This window comes from Eucyclogobius newberryi, unplaced genomic scaffold (assembly GCF_026437365.1).
Source record: "Eucyclogobius newberryi isolate DKJ021-1_F unplaced genomic scaffold, fEucNew1.0.hap1 SCAF_163, whole genome shotgun sequence".
Lineage (NCBI taxonomy): Eukaryota > Metazoa > Chordata > Actinopteri > Gobiiformes > Gobiidae > Eucyclogobius > Eucyclogobius newberryi.
The window spans coordinates 53,664-69,066 of record NW_027315794.1 but is presented as its reverse complement, the minus strand read 5'-3'; the positions used below and the strand labels follow the sequence as shown (position 1 = coordinate 69,066).

The following is a 15,403-nucleotide window of genomic DNA, read 5'->3' as shown; positions in this document are numbered from 1 at the left end:
TTATCCACTTATTACACAGAAATTGGAAATTCCAAATTGTAGCTTATTTTTGGTTTTAATAGTTGTTGTTGTTGTTGTTGTTGTTTTATGGCGGTTGGCATCCGAGTGTTGCATTACCGCCAGACTTTATTCCTCAGAATAGATCTTTTAATCACTGAAAACTTAATTTAGCCTCCTGTCTCTTCTATTCTGGAATTTTGCTCATTCTGATTGCAGAGCATTTTAAAGGGGAAGTAACATGAAATATTTATCCCCAGATTTGACTCACAGGTTTGAGGCGTGTTTTGTTCTTCTGTCATCATATCCCCCACAATGAATACTCTAAAATAGTTTGTACTTTTGTGCTTGGGTAGGCACACGTTTATAATCAATATTAACATTTCACATATTCTCCCTTTTCTGTCCGGTATGCCCTTGCCTGTGGGATAAAACACGGGGCAAAGTATTTTGATTGCGTGTGCGCGTGAGGAGGGTGTTTTTTTCTGGCACGTCAAGCTGCAGTCAAGTCGATTTAGTTTCATTTTTATCCAATCTTTTCCAGTACAACGATTAACTGACATGCAGTGACATTTAGTAGACGGTTTCCCAGGACAGAAGGGAAATTATAACTTATTGATTTCAGTTTGATATTTCCTTTTTTTTTAGCAATTCAAATGTACTAGCTAGTGAACCGCTAGCTGCTAGGCGCTGTTTGCTAACGGTGAGTCTGTTGTGGATGGTTGATAATGTGTAATAAACCAAACATTTGCGACCTGATAACTAGATCATGTTTAATGTTATAATATCCAGAATACCTCTGTAGCTAAAGTTAACGGTTTTGGTTTGTATGAAGAATATGGCTAAAGTGGCTAACAGCTAACTTATCAGCTACTTGAATTGTCACTTGTATCTTCACCTCTACACTTGTTGCTAAGAGTTAGGTGATTTCCCCCCCCTCTTTGAAAAGCACTTAAACAATTCAAATTACGACACAAGATGAAATGGTTGCGTCATACCTAGTTTTAGTTTTACCTGGCATGTTATTGGAGTTGGGGAGTACCGTAGATGGACACATTTATATCGTGAATGTTGTCTTGAAGATGTAGTATAGTAAATCATTTTTTATGTTTTAATCTTTTGATCAAGCGTATAACGTGAACTTTCTTCACCTTTTGCAGGTCATTTTACTGTCTATTCACATTTCTGTTGAATTGACAAGTAAGACTTAAACGGGAATAAACCAGGGGCAAAGTGAAGACTAAAGCAAGACTTATCTGGGTCTTACTCAAGGACTATTACAGGAATAAAGCAAGACTTAAACAAGACTAAGACTAAAGCAAGACTGAAACGGAACTGAAGCAGGACTAAACTAGGACTAAAGCAGGGACAAAACCAGGACTAAAGCAAGACTATAACAGGATTGAAGATATTTTGAGATATGATATACTGTATGTTAATTGTTTAGACCAAATTAGACATTAACTAAAACGTTATTTTTTTGTTGAATTGTAGGACACATCACATCTACATTCCTTCCAAAAAATCAGCATGGCAGATGAAAATACACAGTTTTGTGGAAACTGGTAAGTGTGTTTAACATCCAAGGAGACTATGATAAAGTTGCAGATGAGTCTGAAATGTATTTTTTTGTAGCAAACACGACATTCCCGAAGCAAACTTCACCACTCACGAGATCCACTGTCACAGAAACATCGCGCTGTGTGACGTGTGCCAGGAGCCTGTTCCCCGGTCAGACCTGTACACCCACAAGCAGCAGGAGCACTCCCAGGCAAGAAACAAGTTTTCATTCAATGCTATTGGAATGTCTGTGAGCAATTTATGCATACCAAAGCATTGTTAGAAAGAAACGTTAAGAATACCTTTTCTTTCATTTCAGGTTTCATGCAAGTGTGGCCTGAAAGTTGATAAAAATCTCTTTGACATCCATCAGGTATTGTGTCCCCCCAAATTACCCTTGAATTCCATTAACTTTCCAAAGACGTTTGGATTCTGAATTGTCTCTGTATACACAGAATACACATTTTTTGTAAGAAATGCTGTGGAAATTTGGATTATTTTCTATTGACACTGATGTACAACCTCTGATCATGAACTAACACATTGTTTATCAGACTTATATTAGATTTAAGAAATGTTTTTTAAACGGTTGGTAGCATGTTAATTGCTAATTGTAACAATCTACACAAACCATTTCTAGTGTGGTCGACTTGAGTGGTTGTCAATGGCCTAAACAGAACTGGATGTTCAGTACAACTCTTGGTGTTGCAATATCAGATTTTAGTGTTTCAATTATTGTGAGGAAAAACTTTACGATTTAATGATTATTCACAATTATTGATTATTATTGAAATTTCATTTCTGTGGTCTAACGGGGGTTAATCATCAATTGTGATTATTCAGATCAAATTTAGTTCAAACTATGGCCCGAGGGCTGAATGAGTCCCTCAGACCTCCTTCCTGCTAAATTGGTCCATACAACCCAATGTAGTAATTTTTACTGTCATATTTTAAATAATTATACTAAATAACACACGTTTTAGATGAGATACAGACCTAATATTAATGCTCCAAAACGTATTAAAGGTTTGGAGGCTCATAAAAACTACATAAAAAACCTTTCTATTGATTCACATCATTGTCGTCTGGGCCCCTCAAAATGTGGCCCTCAGTGAAAAAAGTTTGAACACCTCTGGATCAACCTAATAATCTTGACATCCCTGGTGCTAAGTCGAGGAATGGTGTCGTTTATATCAGTGTTCTCGCTGGGCTGAGGTTGGAGGATGGCGGTGGGACAAACCGCCCCACCGGCGCTTGCAAAAAGTACTTAAAAAATTTGCCCACGGGGCTCGATATTGAAAGCCAATATGATCACACTCCGCCACTTAGGAGCGGCATATCGGGGCGTATTTTCCGACGCTTTTACAAAATAAAGCAGCGCTTTTAATGTCGTGCGCCGTCTGACGTTACGCCGTGCGCCGTAATTTACGCCAGACAGCACTCGGCGTTCTCTTTAATTTACGCCATATGCCGCTCCTAAGTGGCGGACTGTGATCATATTGGCTTTCCATATCTTTTGGGTACCGTGCAAGCGCCATGGTGCTTTTCGCGCGCGCCCCCTGCGGCACGGTCATCTTAATACCTGGCGGTATCTTTTGAGCATGGCGGGGGCCCACCGGAACATGGCGGCATCGTTTGGGCATGGCGCGGGCCAAAACCCCTCAGCGAGAAGACTGTATATAAACAGGAATCTCTAACTATTTATTTTGGAACCCCATTAGTTATTACTGCAGCAATACCAATTCTTGGTTTCCACAACCAGTGGGGGAAGATTTACTGCAGTTTGCTACTTAAGTACAAGTATTGCATATACAAAGCTACTTGAATAAAATAATAGAAGTAAATTACATGTTTTAATGAGTAGCATTTGGTGATCTTAATTCCTGTTTTTTTCTCCTGTATATTTTGGTTTGCTCCAGGATGTGCCAAAAATAAGCCCTCAACCAGAATGTACTTTTTACTTTTTAGTCAAAAATGTAATGAAGTAAAAAGTACACACACTGTGCCTTCTCTCAAATGTAGTGAAGAAAATATAAAAAGTATTCACTGTAAATTTACCTTTTTACTTTCCACCACTGTCCACATCTTTAATAAATACTCGTTGGACAGTGGGGCAGAACTTGCAATGCTGTGATTTATTCAAATGGGTACAATTAGCAGAGGTTTAACTGAACCCTTCTGCAGCCACATCTTTACTAATTTTAAACACTTAAAAGGGTAATTTATTATTGAGATTAGGTTAGGTTATTTTAATCTTATTCAGCCAAAAGCCAAAGGGCTCATGCATATGATTGCAGTGGCCATTTGGATCTGGACTGTATCTGAGTGATTGTGATCATGTTTAATATGAGTGTTTTAACTTGATTTCAGAACGCTGAATGTCCACAACGGCTCGTGCCATGCCCGTACTGTGACTTGGAGCTGGTCTTCAGCCAGTCCAAAGAACACGAGGAGTACTGCGGCACTCGCACTGAGCCCTGTCCACACTGCAGATGCAATGTGATGCTGAGGGAGCAGGCCATCCACCCTTTCCTCTGTGGTAGCCTCACCCCACCTCAGGAGAGGAACAACAGCCGGGCCAGCCCTCCTCTAGGAGATCCACAACCTCCCGCATCTTGGTTTGAGTCACACTCCATCAGGAACCACCTCCAAGCTCAGGACAGAGGTCCTAAGAACAATAACATCAGTGCGACCGAGAACTTCAACAGATATGCTCCTCCCGACTGGAAGAATTCTGCTCCAAGGAATATGTTGAACCACTGTAAGTTCTCAAATCAAAGTCGCATTATACAACCTAACAACAGCAATACTGCATTACACTGCAAATCAGGCTAAAATCAAGGCCTCTCTTAGAAATAATTCATGACCAGGATCTACAGTTGGCAGCAAACCGGTATTTGTTTTTCACCATTAGATGAACAACAGAAAGTATAAGATAAGATAAGATATTCCTTTATTGTCCCACATGGGGAAATTTCATTGGTGCAACGCAGGTAGATACAGAGGTAGATACAGAAGAACAGAACACTTATAGGAAGTCTGAAAATCACTTTCAGTAGAAGATCTCCTATAAATAGATAAAAACTCCCATAGACAAATGAATAAATAAATACATAAATACCATTGCATGTGATCACGACAGTAATTGCACATGAATATGTGTCACGACAGCACATAGATTGCACATGAATTCCAACAGCAATTGCACATATGACAGAATTGCACATGGTTAGGTCAGTATTGCGAGTGTTCAGTACTAACAGTTTTTGTTATAAAGTCTGACAGCAGCAGGAAGGAAAGACCTACGGAACCTTTCCTTCACACATCGAGGGTGGATCAGTCTCTCACTGAAGCTGCTCTCCAGAGCGGAGAGAGTGTCCTGCAGGGGGTGACACTCATGGTCCAGCATAGATGTGAATCTAGCCAGGACCCTCCTGTCCCCCACCTCCTATATCAGTATCTGCTAATATTTAGTTCAATTGTGTGAACCTACATCATTGTTTAGGCACTGTCACTGTCACTGGCACAATACTGTCACAAGATTTGCTCAAAACCAAATAAGCAGAATAAAGCATTTAAGTCTTTACAATTACAAACCACACATCGTTGTTTTCAGATTGTTCAATGTGAGAATATCACATCTTATGTTGTGCCTTTTGTAAGAAAAATCCAAAAGAAAAGGATTCTGTAAAATTTTATTTGCCATCAAGTATTTAATATTGCGCTGCAGACACTCATTCAAACACTACATTAGAGGTTTTGGCTCGTACTTAAAGATGTCCTTCATAAGCTTGTTCAGGATTCAGCCAGCCTTGGCACACATGCTTTGCCAACTTGTGTCCTTCAGTGTCAACAGTAACATTTTGTACCTATGGAAATGCTATCTTAAACACTGCTGGAAAATGCCCCATTTCCTCAGACCACACTCTTTCAAGGAAAAGCGGTAAAAGTAAAACCCAAAGAATCATCTCCATTTGTTTTTGCAGTGCTGGACGACAGTGACTTTGCGCCTCACAGCAGCAGGCTCTGGCCACAACAGAACGTACTGGACGAGGACTCCTCTGGTCTGGACTACATGTTGGCCCTTAGCCTCCAGAGTGATGGTGAGCTAGGAGCCGGAGGGGCCGGAGGAGGACAGCCCAGCCCCTGGAGCTCCATCTGGGATCAAAGACCGGCCAGCACCTCGGACAGCTCCCCACTGTCTCCACCCCCAAACTGCACCTCGTCCACAGCTGCAGGGGGGCCAGACCAGGGCACAGCAGGTCTCAGTACTGTTTAAAGGAGGTGTTTGAGGCAGAAGGCCTGAGCATCATAGTCATTGTTCTCTTCTTTCATGTGCACAGAGATCATGTTGCCCTGTGAGTTCTGTGAGGAGCTGTTTCCTGAGGAGGACCTCATCTTGCACCAGGTTTGACACTTGGAGTAGCTCCAGTTTCCTCTGTAGTTGTGTTTATAGCTTCTGACCGTTAGAACTAGGAATAGAACTATATATTGTTTTGTGTATAAACAAGTAATTTAGAATCTTTTGGATAAAAGTTAAATCTGGTATTAGTGCTTTTGGCCAATACCTATATTACTCAATCACATTAATATAATCAGATACCGATAATAGACTGATATTTTTAGGTTTCAGATACAACATTTTGGGGACTTTTTCCGATTCAAATGCACTGCTCCTCCTAAAGAAAAAAGTCACGCTCGCACATATTTACCTTTTTTAGCTTTGATTACAGGCACACATTTACTGTGTCTTTCGTTTCAATAAGATTCTGCAGTGTCAAAAGAGAGTGACCCCTGCACAAAGGCTTCTCCAGCTCATCCCAAATTCACTCCCACAGACTAGTTTGTCTGCTTGACCCTTCTCAACAGGCCCGGGTTTAGGCCAAACTGACAAGAGGGGGCATCCTAGTTTCAAAGGGTGCAAATACTTTTAAATGAGGTTGCAATGCACCCGTTTGCACCCCTGTAGATCCGGGCCTGCTTCTCAAACACACCGACATCTTTTCCATGACTACGGGATTTGTCTTTCCATATGGTTTGTTTCAGAAATGAGAAGCCACTCACTGCATCAGTTGGGTTTAAATACTGTGTTGCAGCTGAAAGGTCATCACCCTCAGCAGTTCTCCAGTAGGAGGCTCGTACCTACTGTATTTGCTTAGTTTAATCCAAACGGCGACTTTGTTTGAGAAGGGCAGTGTAATATTTGTAAAGTTTCAAATTGTTGATTCCAATTTCTTTCTCGTCAGTCTGAAACCATGGATATCTATGCCAGTTACATATAACAATAGATTTGTTTCCATACTTCCTTGGTGTTTGCTGTCTCAATAGTGATCCGTGTCTGACTCGTGCGTGTTGTTCTGTCCCCAGACTGGCTGCAGTCCGGCTTCTGCCTTTGCATCCTTCAGTAAACAGGCCTCTTCCCCCCCCAGAGAGGACCGGGCGTCTCAGGACAAGCCAGGATTTGTATTCAAAAGTCTGAGTCAGCCCAGCCGTATGACCTCCATGTTTTCCTCGTTCCCCCAGTACCCCCGCCCCCTGTCCCCCTCTTACAGCCCTCCCGCCAGCCCCCTGGAGGGAGACATACTCATCCCCTGTGAGTTCTGTGGAGTGGCCCTGGAGGAGGGGGTCGTCTTCCACCACCAGGTTAGGCACGTTTAACAGAGAGGAACATAATGCGATTTCAATGGAGAAACCTGATTAACCTCAGAATATCACCAAATATGAAAAATCAAGGCACTCATAAGTTGATTAGGAAGGTTAACATAAATGAATGTGTTAGGAGGTGAAATTGTAAAGTATTTGGTAAACCTTTGCTGTCTTCTTGTTTTGTGCCCATAGGATAAATGTGACATGCGGCCCCAGACTTCTCTCCAGCTGAATAACATGACAACATCTAATAACAAAACGCCCAACTCATCCAAGGACATGGCAGTCAAATCTCCTGACTCTGCTCTACAGACAAATCATCAAGGTAAAGACGTCATTGATCACACATTTGTTAAGTGTTTTTCAATACTTAATACAATAATGGCCATTTTCCATTAGTATTTACTTGACTCTACTCTGTTCCTCTTCCCCCTTGAGCCAAGTCGAGCCAAGCAGGAATTAACCGTGACGTCCACAGACCGTCAGACGCTGATTGGCTAAAGGAGTTTAGAGGCTTTAATTATTTTTAAACGGGAGCAAATACAAGACAATCAGGGCAAAAAAAGACCACACTCTTTACTGTGATAATAATAAATAATAAATGTTGGGCTAACAAAGCTAGCACAGCTAAAATCAGCCGTTTCCTGTCCAGAGTAAAACCACTCGCTTTAAGACGACAAAGGGTTCAAAATGTTTAATCTGGTGCCATAGTGCAGATAAAAGCTTTTAATGCACAGAAAGTTGTCAATAAGCTGCACAGGAAGTGAGTTTACTGTAGCTATAATCTACAGCAGCTTCACCTGGACTCTATAAACAGACTCATGTGAGGATCACTGTCGCTTAATGTTTTATTTTGAATAACTCTTCCAACTGGATTAATGGTGATGTTTTGTGGATTGGGCTTCCTTGAATTGGTGAGGAAAAAAACAACAAGGACATGGATGAGGATGCTCTAGTTTAAAGGTGGAATGGACGATTTTTTTCAGCAAATTTTTTTCTCATATTTCCTCGTGGCGTGGATAAATCATTTGTCCTGCCACGTATCAATCATAAAACGCACCTACCACTCACCTGCAGCCGCGTCAGGCTCGTCCCCACGTTTCCGCGTGCCTAAGCGCATGGATCTATCATAATATAGTTCCCTCAGTGTATGGGGCAAAATGAAGACGGAAAAAGACAGTTCGAGCTGACTCAGAAGTGGACAGAAATCTACGGGAGACGAGAGATGCGATGCGCTCCGTTGCGCTAATAAACAAACGCACGTGTGTGTTGTATCGGTCCGCACGGGGGAGTGCACATGCGCACTTCCGCCTGCGTTCTCAAATCGCCGAAAAATCGTCCATTGCGCCTTTAACTTTAGCTTCACGAGAGATGAGTATTAAAGTTTATGTGTCCTGTTCGCTATTCTCCGTGTTTATATTCTTCCTCTGTGTCCGTAATTCCGTCTGCTTGGCTCTGCTTTATTGGCAGTAGCTGTAGCAGTATCACTGATGTTTTATAGTTAAGATATCGTAGTGTGGAGCAGTTGTCCTGTGTTTGTCTGTCGAGCAGACATCCTTTTCAGTCACGAATTTCCACACCCAGTTTTACACAGCACCGCTGAGCACCACTTGTAACAAAATGTGTCTGGGGCTGAGCGAGGCCACAAGTGCTAAGCCTAGTAGAATCGAGTAAAGCCAAGTAGGTACCAATGGAAAAGTGCCATAAGCATGTTATATAGTTTGCATCTCAACACTAAACTACAACAGGGGTCACTGGCAAGATGTCCAGCTGTGCTCATTGACTCTGTCCGCATTCATTCAGCCTCTCCCTCTGTGCCCAAGTTTATAATAGTACTCCCTTGTTGGACAGCAGCAAATATGACGTAGAGGTAATTCCACAACGGTTACTGTTAAGATTATATACATAATATACTAGGGCTGGGTATTGCCAAGATCCTCGCGATACGATGTGTATCCCGATACAGGGGTCACGATACGATACTTGTATATTCCGATACAATTCCCTCATTACGATACGTATCCCAATAATTTTTTGAAAAAAGGGTCTTCTTTTACTGTGATAGAACATTGCTGGATCGTATCAGAGTAAATCAGGAGAGTTTTATGATGATTTGATATTTCTTTTGTATGACATTAGGAATGAACGAGGTCTAAAAGTATAATATAAACTGAAATGTGGCAATTGAATGTATGACTGGGGGGGAGAATGTTTTGAATGTGGCACACTCTGAGGCATGATCTTGAAGTGGCATTTGCCGACCCTGCGCCAATATGCTATTGAAAGCTTGAAGTATGTGACTAAATACCTTAATATGAGCTGTAAATGCCTTTCACTTGTCACTATGAAGCATTGATGTTTCCTCCAATCCAGGTGTTGCAAAGTTATTGAGGCCTTGACTTGTTGTCTTAATTCTTTTTGACCACAGCAGACGTATCAAATGAATTGTTTGGGTTTGAAGAGGACACCTCAGCCGAGCACAGCGTGTGGCCTCCTCACAGACAGCACAGACACAGGAAACCTTCCAACAGCGACGTAAGCGCGAAAAACCCGTCTCCGCTCGAAGGAGATGTGAATGCTGGAGGTGCATCTCAAAAGGGGTATGTATAGTAGTATAAGTAGTTAATAATCCTGCTTTTTCCTGTACTCATGGTGTAACTTGTACTCACAGGCGAGCTGAAAACAAAGAGGGGAGGGACAACCGAAGGAATCACACGACAAAGGTTCTATTCAATTTGTGGATTTTAGAAAACGTGTACCTTTTTTAATTCTTTTTTTTACATTATGCTGCTGCAGTGTATTTGTGCTCAAAAGGAGTAGGAGAAGTGTAAATTTGTATGATGCTACACCTTATTTTATTTTAGGTGTTGACGGCGTTACTAGTAAAATAACTTTGATACATTCAGCATCTTACCTGTAGTATATTATATAATGGTGTGACAGTTTAGTGACAGCTGACAGTACAGCAGATTGACTTACAGACTTTTATGGATGGCCAAGCAGACTTTGGGCGTTCAATATTTAGTGGACAACACAAAAGTGTGTTTCTAATTAACGTCTAATCATTAGAAACGTGAACAGAGCCTTCGCTACAAACACAGACTTGTCTCTAAACAATAGTTTTTAAGTTGTTTGTTGAAACTTGCTGTTGCTTCACTTCTCCTCTGCACATGCTCAGTTAGGGCAAAACCTGCAAACGTACTTGATTCCCACACAGGTTTATTCAGCATGGTTTCAGATTTCAGAAAAGGTTGCTATTGCTAATGAACAGAATTCACAAAAATAGGAACTTGCTCTGGCGATTCAGTGCAAAACAATGAACAATGATAAAACAATCTACCGGTATATGAACTCAAAAAGGGCATGCAAGTGTGTTCCCATACTCAAGTGTGTTCCCCTACTCAAGTGTCCCTACTCAAGTGTGTTCCCCTACTCAAGTGTGTTCCCCTACTCAAGTGTGTTCCCCTACTCAAGTGTGTTCCCCTACTCAAGTGTGTTCCCATACTCAAGTGTGTTCCCATACTCAAGTGTGTTCCCATACTCAAGTGTGTTCCCATACTCAAGTGTGTTCCCATACTCAAGTGTGTTCCCATACTCAAGTGTGTTCCCATACTCAAGTGTGTTCCCATACTCAAGTGTGTTCCCATACTCAAGTGTGTTCCCATACTCAAGTGTGTTCCCATACTCAAGTGTGTTCCCATACTCAAGTGTGTTCCCATACTCAAGTGTGTTCCCATACTCAAGTAGGGTATAATCAAACAACAATATAATAGGTGAAGGGATTGAGGGTCTAAAGATTGCCCAGTTCTCTAACGCAACATTTTTGATTTGGTATTTGGGATATAGTGCAGCACAACACATGATCCGGTTTCACTCCTCCAAATTGAAAAGGTATAGCTCCTCATGTTCGGGTTTACATATGAAGTCAGGGATGGTTTGGAATTTGACAGTGGAGGGATTTGTGGGGGAGTCTGTGTCGAGGGATACTGAGAAAACAGGAGACCAAGAGGAAGACATGTTTTAACCTAGATTTTTTTTCATACTTTATTTGTTGCAGCTGCCCAAGAAGCAGAATGAAGATCCTCAAGACGAGTGAGATGGAATTGACTAAACTCTCTTTTCTAAACCTTTTGTCACATTTAAAAATGGTCCCATTTATAAAAAAAAGTGCCTGCATTGTTGTCCTTTTTACACTGGACAGATCAGATCACCAACATATTCATCATGTTTCATCATGTATGTGTCTGTATTTTTAATGAGCACGCCACCATTTTCCAAAAAGGTCATCAACCTAAGACGACTTTGATTCCAGATTTCATTCCTTCTCATAGGCTACGTTCATACTGCAGGTCAAATCCCCTTTTTTTTTTGGGCCCATTAGTGACCTGTATCCGATTTCTTTCAGGGCAGTGTGAACAGCACAATTCCGATTTTGTTCAAAGCTGACCCAGGCCACTTATGTATGTGGAAATAAATCTGATATGTATCCGTACTTTAGAATGACTTCAGTCTGAACACTCAAGTCCCGTTCATCCGACATCACGTCAATGTCATCATTAGGCGACATTTCCGGGATAAACTTCACAATTCTGAGTCAAAGTGGAAAGAAATGGCAGGCGCTGAAAACTCAGTGGAAGAAGGAAGAAGTTTGTGAACTAATCAATATACAGGGTGACGAATCAATTCAGGAAAAAACAGGATTTGTACCAATTTTGGGCAGTATTTGAGGAGATTGAGAAGGAGTTGACCGAGTGAGGGATTAAATGCTCCTGGCTGCAATTCCAGCAGAAATAAAAAACATTGCTGCATTCTGTTCACACCAGACAAAAACAGCAATCACATTTTATTGTGAACGAATACAAAAATCTGATTTAGACAAAAATCTGAATTGGACATCATACCCTGCAGTGTAACCGTAGCCCTAGTCTTGTCTAGTCTTGTCAGTGTTCTTATTCCACTGAAGCACTTTTATTAATTATTTTATCAAAAAGGGCTTTTCGAAGGTAAATGACAATGCTTTGATTTTAGTTATTGACTAAAAAAGTTATGATTTTTATACTGTTATATTTGTTTTCAAATAATTCAAACGGTAACTGTCATGTGATAATAAAAAAAAACAATTTGTATTTACTTGCAATAATATACTTGTAACCTCTAAATGCATTATTATAAAGTAGGATTTCATCGATGCACATCAGTGTTTTTTATGACGACTCAACGCTTCGATGATTTGGCATATGTTTGGCCTGGCCGTGGAGCGAGTCTAAATAAAAAGTCTCTTGTGTTGTTCATGTTTGTGTATAATTGATTTGAATGTTATTTGGATTTAAAACTAATATTTAATCATAAAACATGTGTTTAAAAGTCTTCTTTACTCCGTATATGCCCCATAAGTTTTCTAATGTAACTGCAGTTCTATGTGTATGTGCATAGACCACTATGACCTTCGCTATTGGCTAGTCATCTAGGCTACGTTCATACTCGTAGAACTACATTTGCATCAAGTAATTAAGATTTTGATTTTGTGTGTGCTATCGCCTTTACGGGCTTAAATATTAACTTTTCCCTCTTTTTGCCATGGATTAGCACTTCTGTTGTAATCGCATTTCCGGTCGAGCGGGAACTCCTTTCAGTCAAGTGGAGAATGAGGGAAAAGTCTAAAACATTCTAATAAGTAGATTGATTTGTGTAAAATGTTCATGTGACCAACAAGTCAACAATGCACCTATCCCTGGGCAGCCAGAAAATGGCTTTTAGTCTGTGTAGAACTTATTTTATCTCGAGACTGGCAGCCTTATGTCAACTGATACAACCAGAAGGAGGATTATGCCAGATGGCGGCACCCAAACTGACTGTTCACCTTACTCCGGTAAGGTGAACTAAAACCTACGTGAAGGAGGTAGGGAACACTACTCCCATCAAGCCTGGTGTTGCATGATTGGAGCGTGCCTAAGCAAAAACAGACCACAAGATCCAGAGCGCTCGAAGGCACCTACAGGCACACCAGTTAGTCCTACTAAGGACACTTGTGTCTGTGCACAAAAACAAGAGTCGACTCTTCTAAGAGCACTGAAGAAAGAACCCATATCTCAATTTTCTTTGTGAATTCCTCACATCTTGCTTGTTCCTGATGTACCTTGTACCTCCTTTAACTTTTACAGCCACGATCGTTAAGAAACCTCATTATCAGGCCTTGTGGTTTATCAGTTGCTGGTCTTGGTTTGCCCAGACGAGGAGGGCCAGCGTTGCAACACCCGCATGCACATACAGTGATACTGTATACTTACTCCTGCTATGACAGAAATAGTCAACTGCGCCCATTCACTCATTGTTGACAACAGCAGCGCAAAGCGCTGCATTCCTCCAAAAACACTCCTGGCATCGTCCTGTACAAGGGCCATGCTTGTATCTGCTTAAATGAATGGAAATCTATGGGAAGTGGGTGGGGGACCCCGACGGGATGGGGAGTGATGAGCGTAATGACGATTGAACCCCATGGCGGCATGGGGAAGGCTTAGAGCTTTCAAACGATGTATAATTTGTTGTTATATTGGAAACAGTTATATTGTTTTTGCTAAAAATATTATTGGCTCGAGCCATTCCATTCGCCACAAGCGAAGCGCTCACCCACTTCCAAACACTTCCAAAAATGCGCACTAAACGAACGCTTTATATGGGGATCATCCCCATATAAAGCGCTCATTTGTGCTAAGTAGCTCACGAATACGTTTCCCATCTCTTGCATGTTTCGTTCATATAAGCATGTAATGCAAAAATGGAACATAATTACTGTATAGAGGGCCAAAAACACTAAGTGGGCGGAGCCCCATCAGTGACCAGGGACCCACACCATGAGGTAAGAACATTGTTTTCGCATCGGAATATTATTTGGCCCGAGCCCCAGCAGGGCAGAGGGTTTTCGTCCGATCAAGCTCAAAACACTTTTTGCATCTAAAGACATTGAAATTTAATAAATATTCAAAAAAAATTGATATTCTTTACGGTCTCTGCGTAACACGCCCTCAAAAAAGGCTTAATTTCCTGTTTTTTTCAAGGACAAGTCACGCCTATTGGAAATGATCTACGGAGCTCATATTTCACTCACTAATGAGTTCTTATGGTCTGATTGGAAATAATTAATACCCATGTAACAAATTTACTCTATAGCGCCCCCTACCCATTGTGTGAAAAACTCAACGTCTGATTTGTTTGAAACTCATGGGTTATATTCTCCTCGAGACGCCATGAAAAAAAGTTTATTGCAGATATTGTGTATTCTCACAATTGGCCAGCAGGGGCGCAATATGCCTTCACTTCCTCTTTCTCTTTTATTTTGATGGAACATTTCCTCTCGTGCCATGGTCTTAGCATTAGCGTTAGCATCAGCGTTAGCGGCGGGTCTCTGTTGCTAGGTGACGGAGGTACAGGGAGGAGGCGGTTTAAAGAATAAAGTCTAAAGAATAAAGTCTAAGAGAATGCAGTGTCAGGGGAATCGCGATCAAAACACAGCCGCGTGGGAAGGCGGCTTTCTGAGGTAAGACTGGGCCATAGCCTGGCCCCAAGAGGGCAAAAAGGACCAGGCCAGAGCCCCCAGAGTCTAGCCTGTATGAAAACCCTAATTTCTGGCCTAAGTCTTTGCACCGGCCTGGCCCCAAAAGGACCACGGAAAAGGCCCTTGAGTCGAGCCTGTATCAAAGCCCACCTTTCTGGGATAAGTCTTGGCACCAGCCTGGCCCCAAAAGGGCCAAAAGGTCAGCCTCTGGGGCCATTTCCCTTGTCCTTTTCTATAACTACTATACTATAATATAATATATTTGCGAGCAATCCTTGCTGGACATAAAAATTAAGAAAAGGAACAGACTTTGTTGCGAAAATGACATGAGAGTGGCACTTGCCACGGTGAAGGTGCATTTCTGAACTGGTCTCTGAAAGGCAACTGCAGAAGTCACTGATTTGCAGTAAATATTCATGATTATGTTTTTGTGTGAAAATTTTGTTCTTTGAACACAGTGATGTTGATGCACGGTTCATCTTGTGAACCAGTAAAATATATACCTATGTTTTGAATTTGAAAAAAATCATATTTTATCTTTCCAATTAAGAAGGGTTCAGTGAATGCACTTATGAAACTGGTGAGGTTCAGTACTTCCAAAAAGGTTAAGAACCACTGTACTGATAGTAAGTAAACAAAATAAAACAA

General features: G+C 41.3%; 1 protein-coding gene across 1 annotated transcript; it reads left to right on the top strand.

Annotated features, from left to right (window-relative positions):
* Positions 1-450: 450 nt before the first annotated feature.
* On the top strand, positions 451-12,495 carry LOC140362364 (TRAF-type zinc finger domain-containing protein 1-like). The gene is made up of 12 exons (XM_072448452.1): positions 451-701; positions 1,495-1,562; positions 1,633-1,768; positions 1,877-1,930; positions 3,928-4,318; positions 5,544-5,819; positions 5,901-5,965; positions 6,925-7,200; positions 7,396-7,528; positions 9,632-9,803; positions 9,875-9,926; positions 11,261-12,495. Exons 2-12 carry the CDS (start codon positions 1,528-1,530, stop codon positions 11,297-11,299), a joined length of 1,629 nt encoding a protein of 542 aa, XP_072304553.1. The 5' UTR covers positions 451-701; positions 1,495-1,527; the 3' UTR covers positions 11,300-12,495.
* Positions 12,496-15,403: the final 2,908 nt, after the last annotated feature.

Excerpts from the sequence above, each read along its gene's own strand:
- LOC140362364 (XM_072448452.1), top strand. The coding sequence starts at position 1,528 with ATGGCAGATGAAAATACACAGTTTTGTGGAAACTG. Across the intron at positions 1,563-1,632 it reads ACACAGTTTTGTGGAAACTG|CAAACACGACATTCCCGAAG; the intron begins GTAAGTGTGTTT and ends ATTTTTTTGTAG. Across the intron at positions 5,820-5,900 it reads GCCAGACCAGGGCACAGCAG|AGATCATGTTGCCCTGTGAG; the intron begins GTCTCAGTACTG and ends TCATGTGCACAG.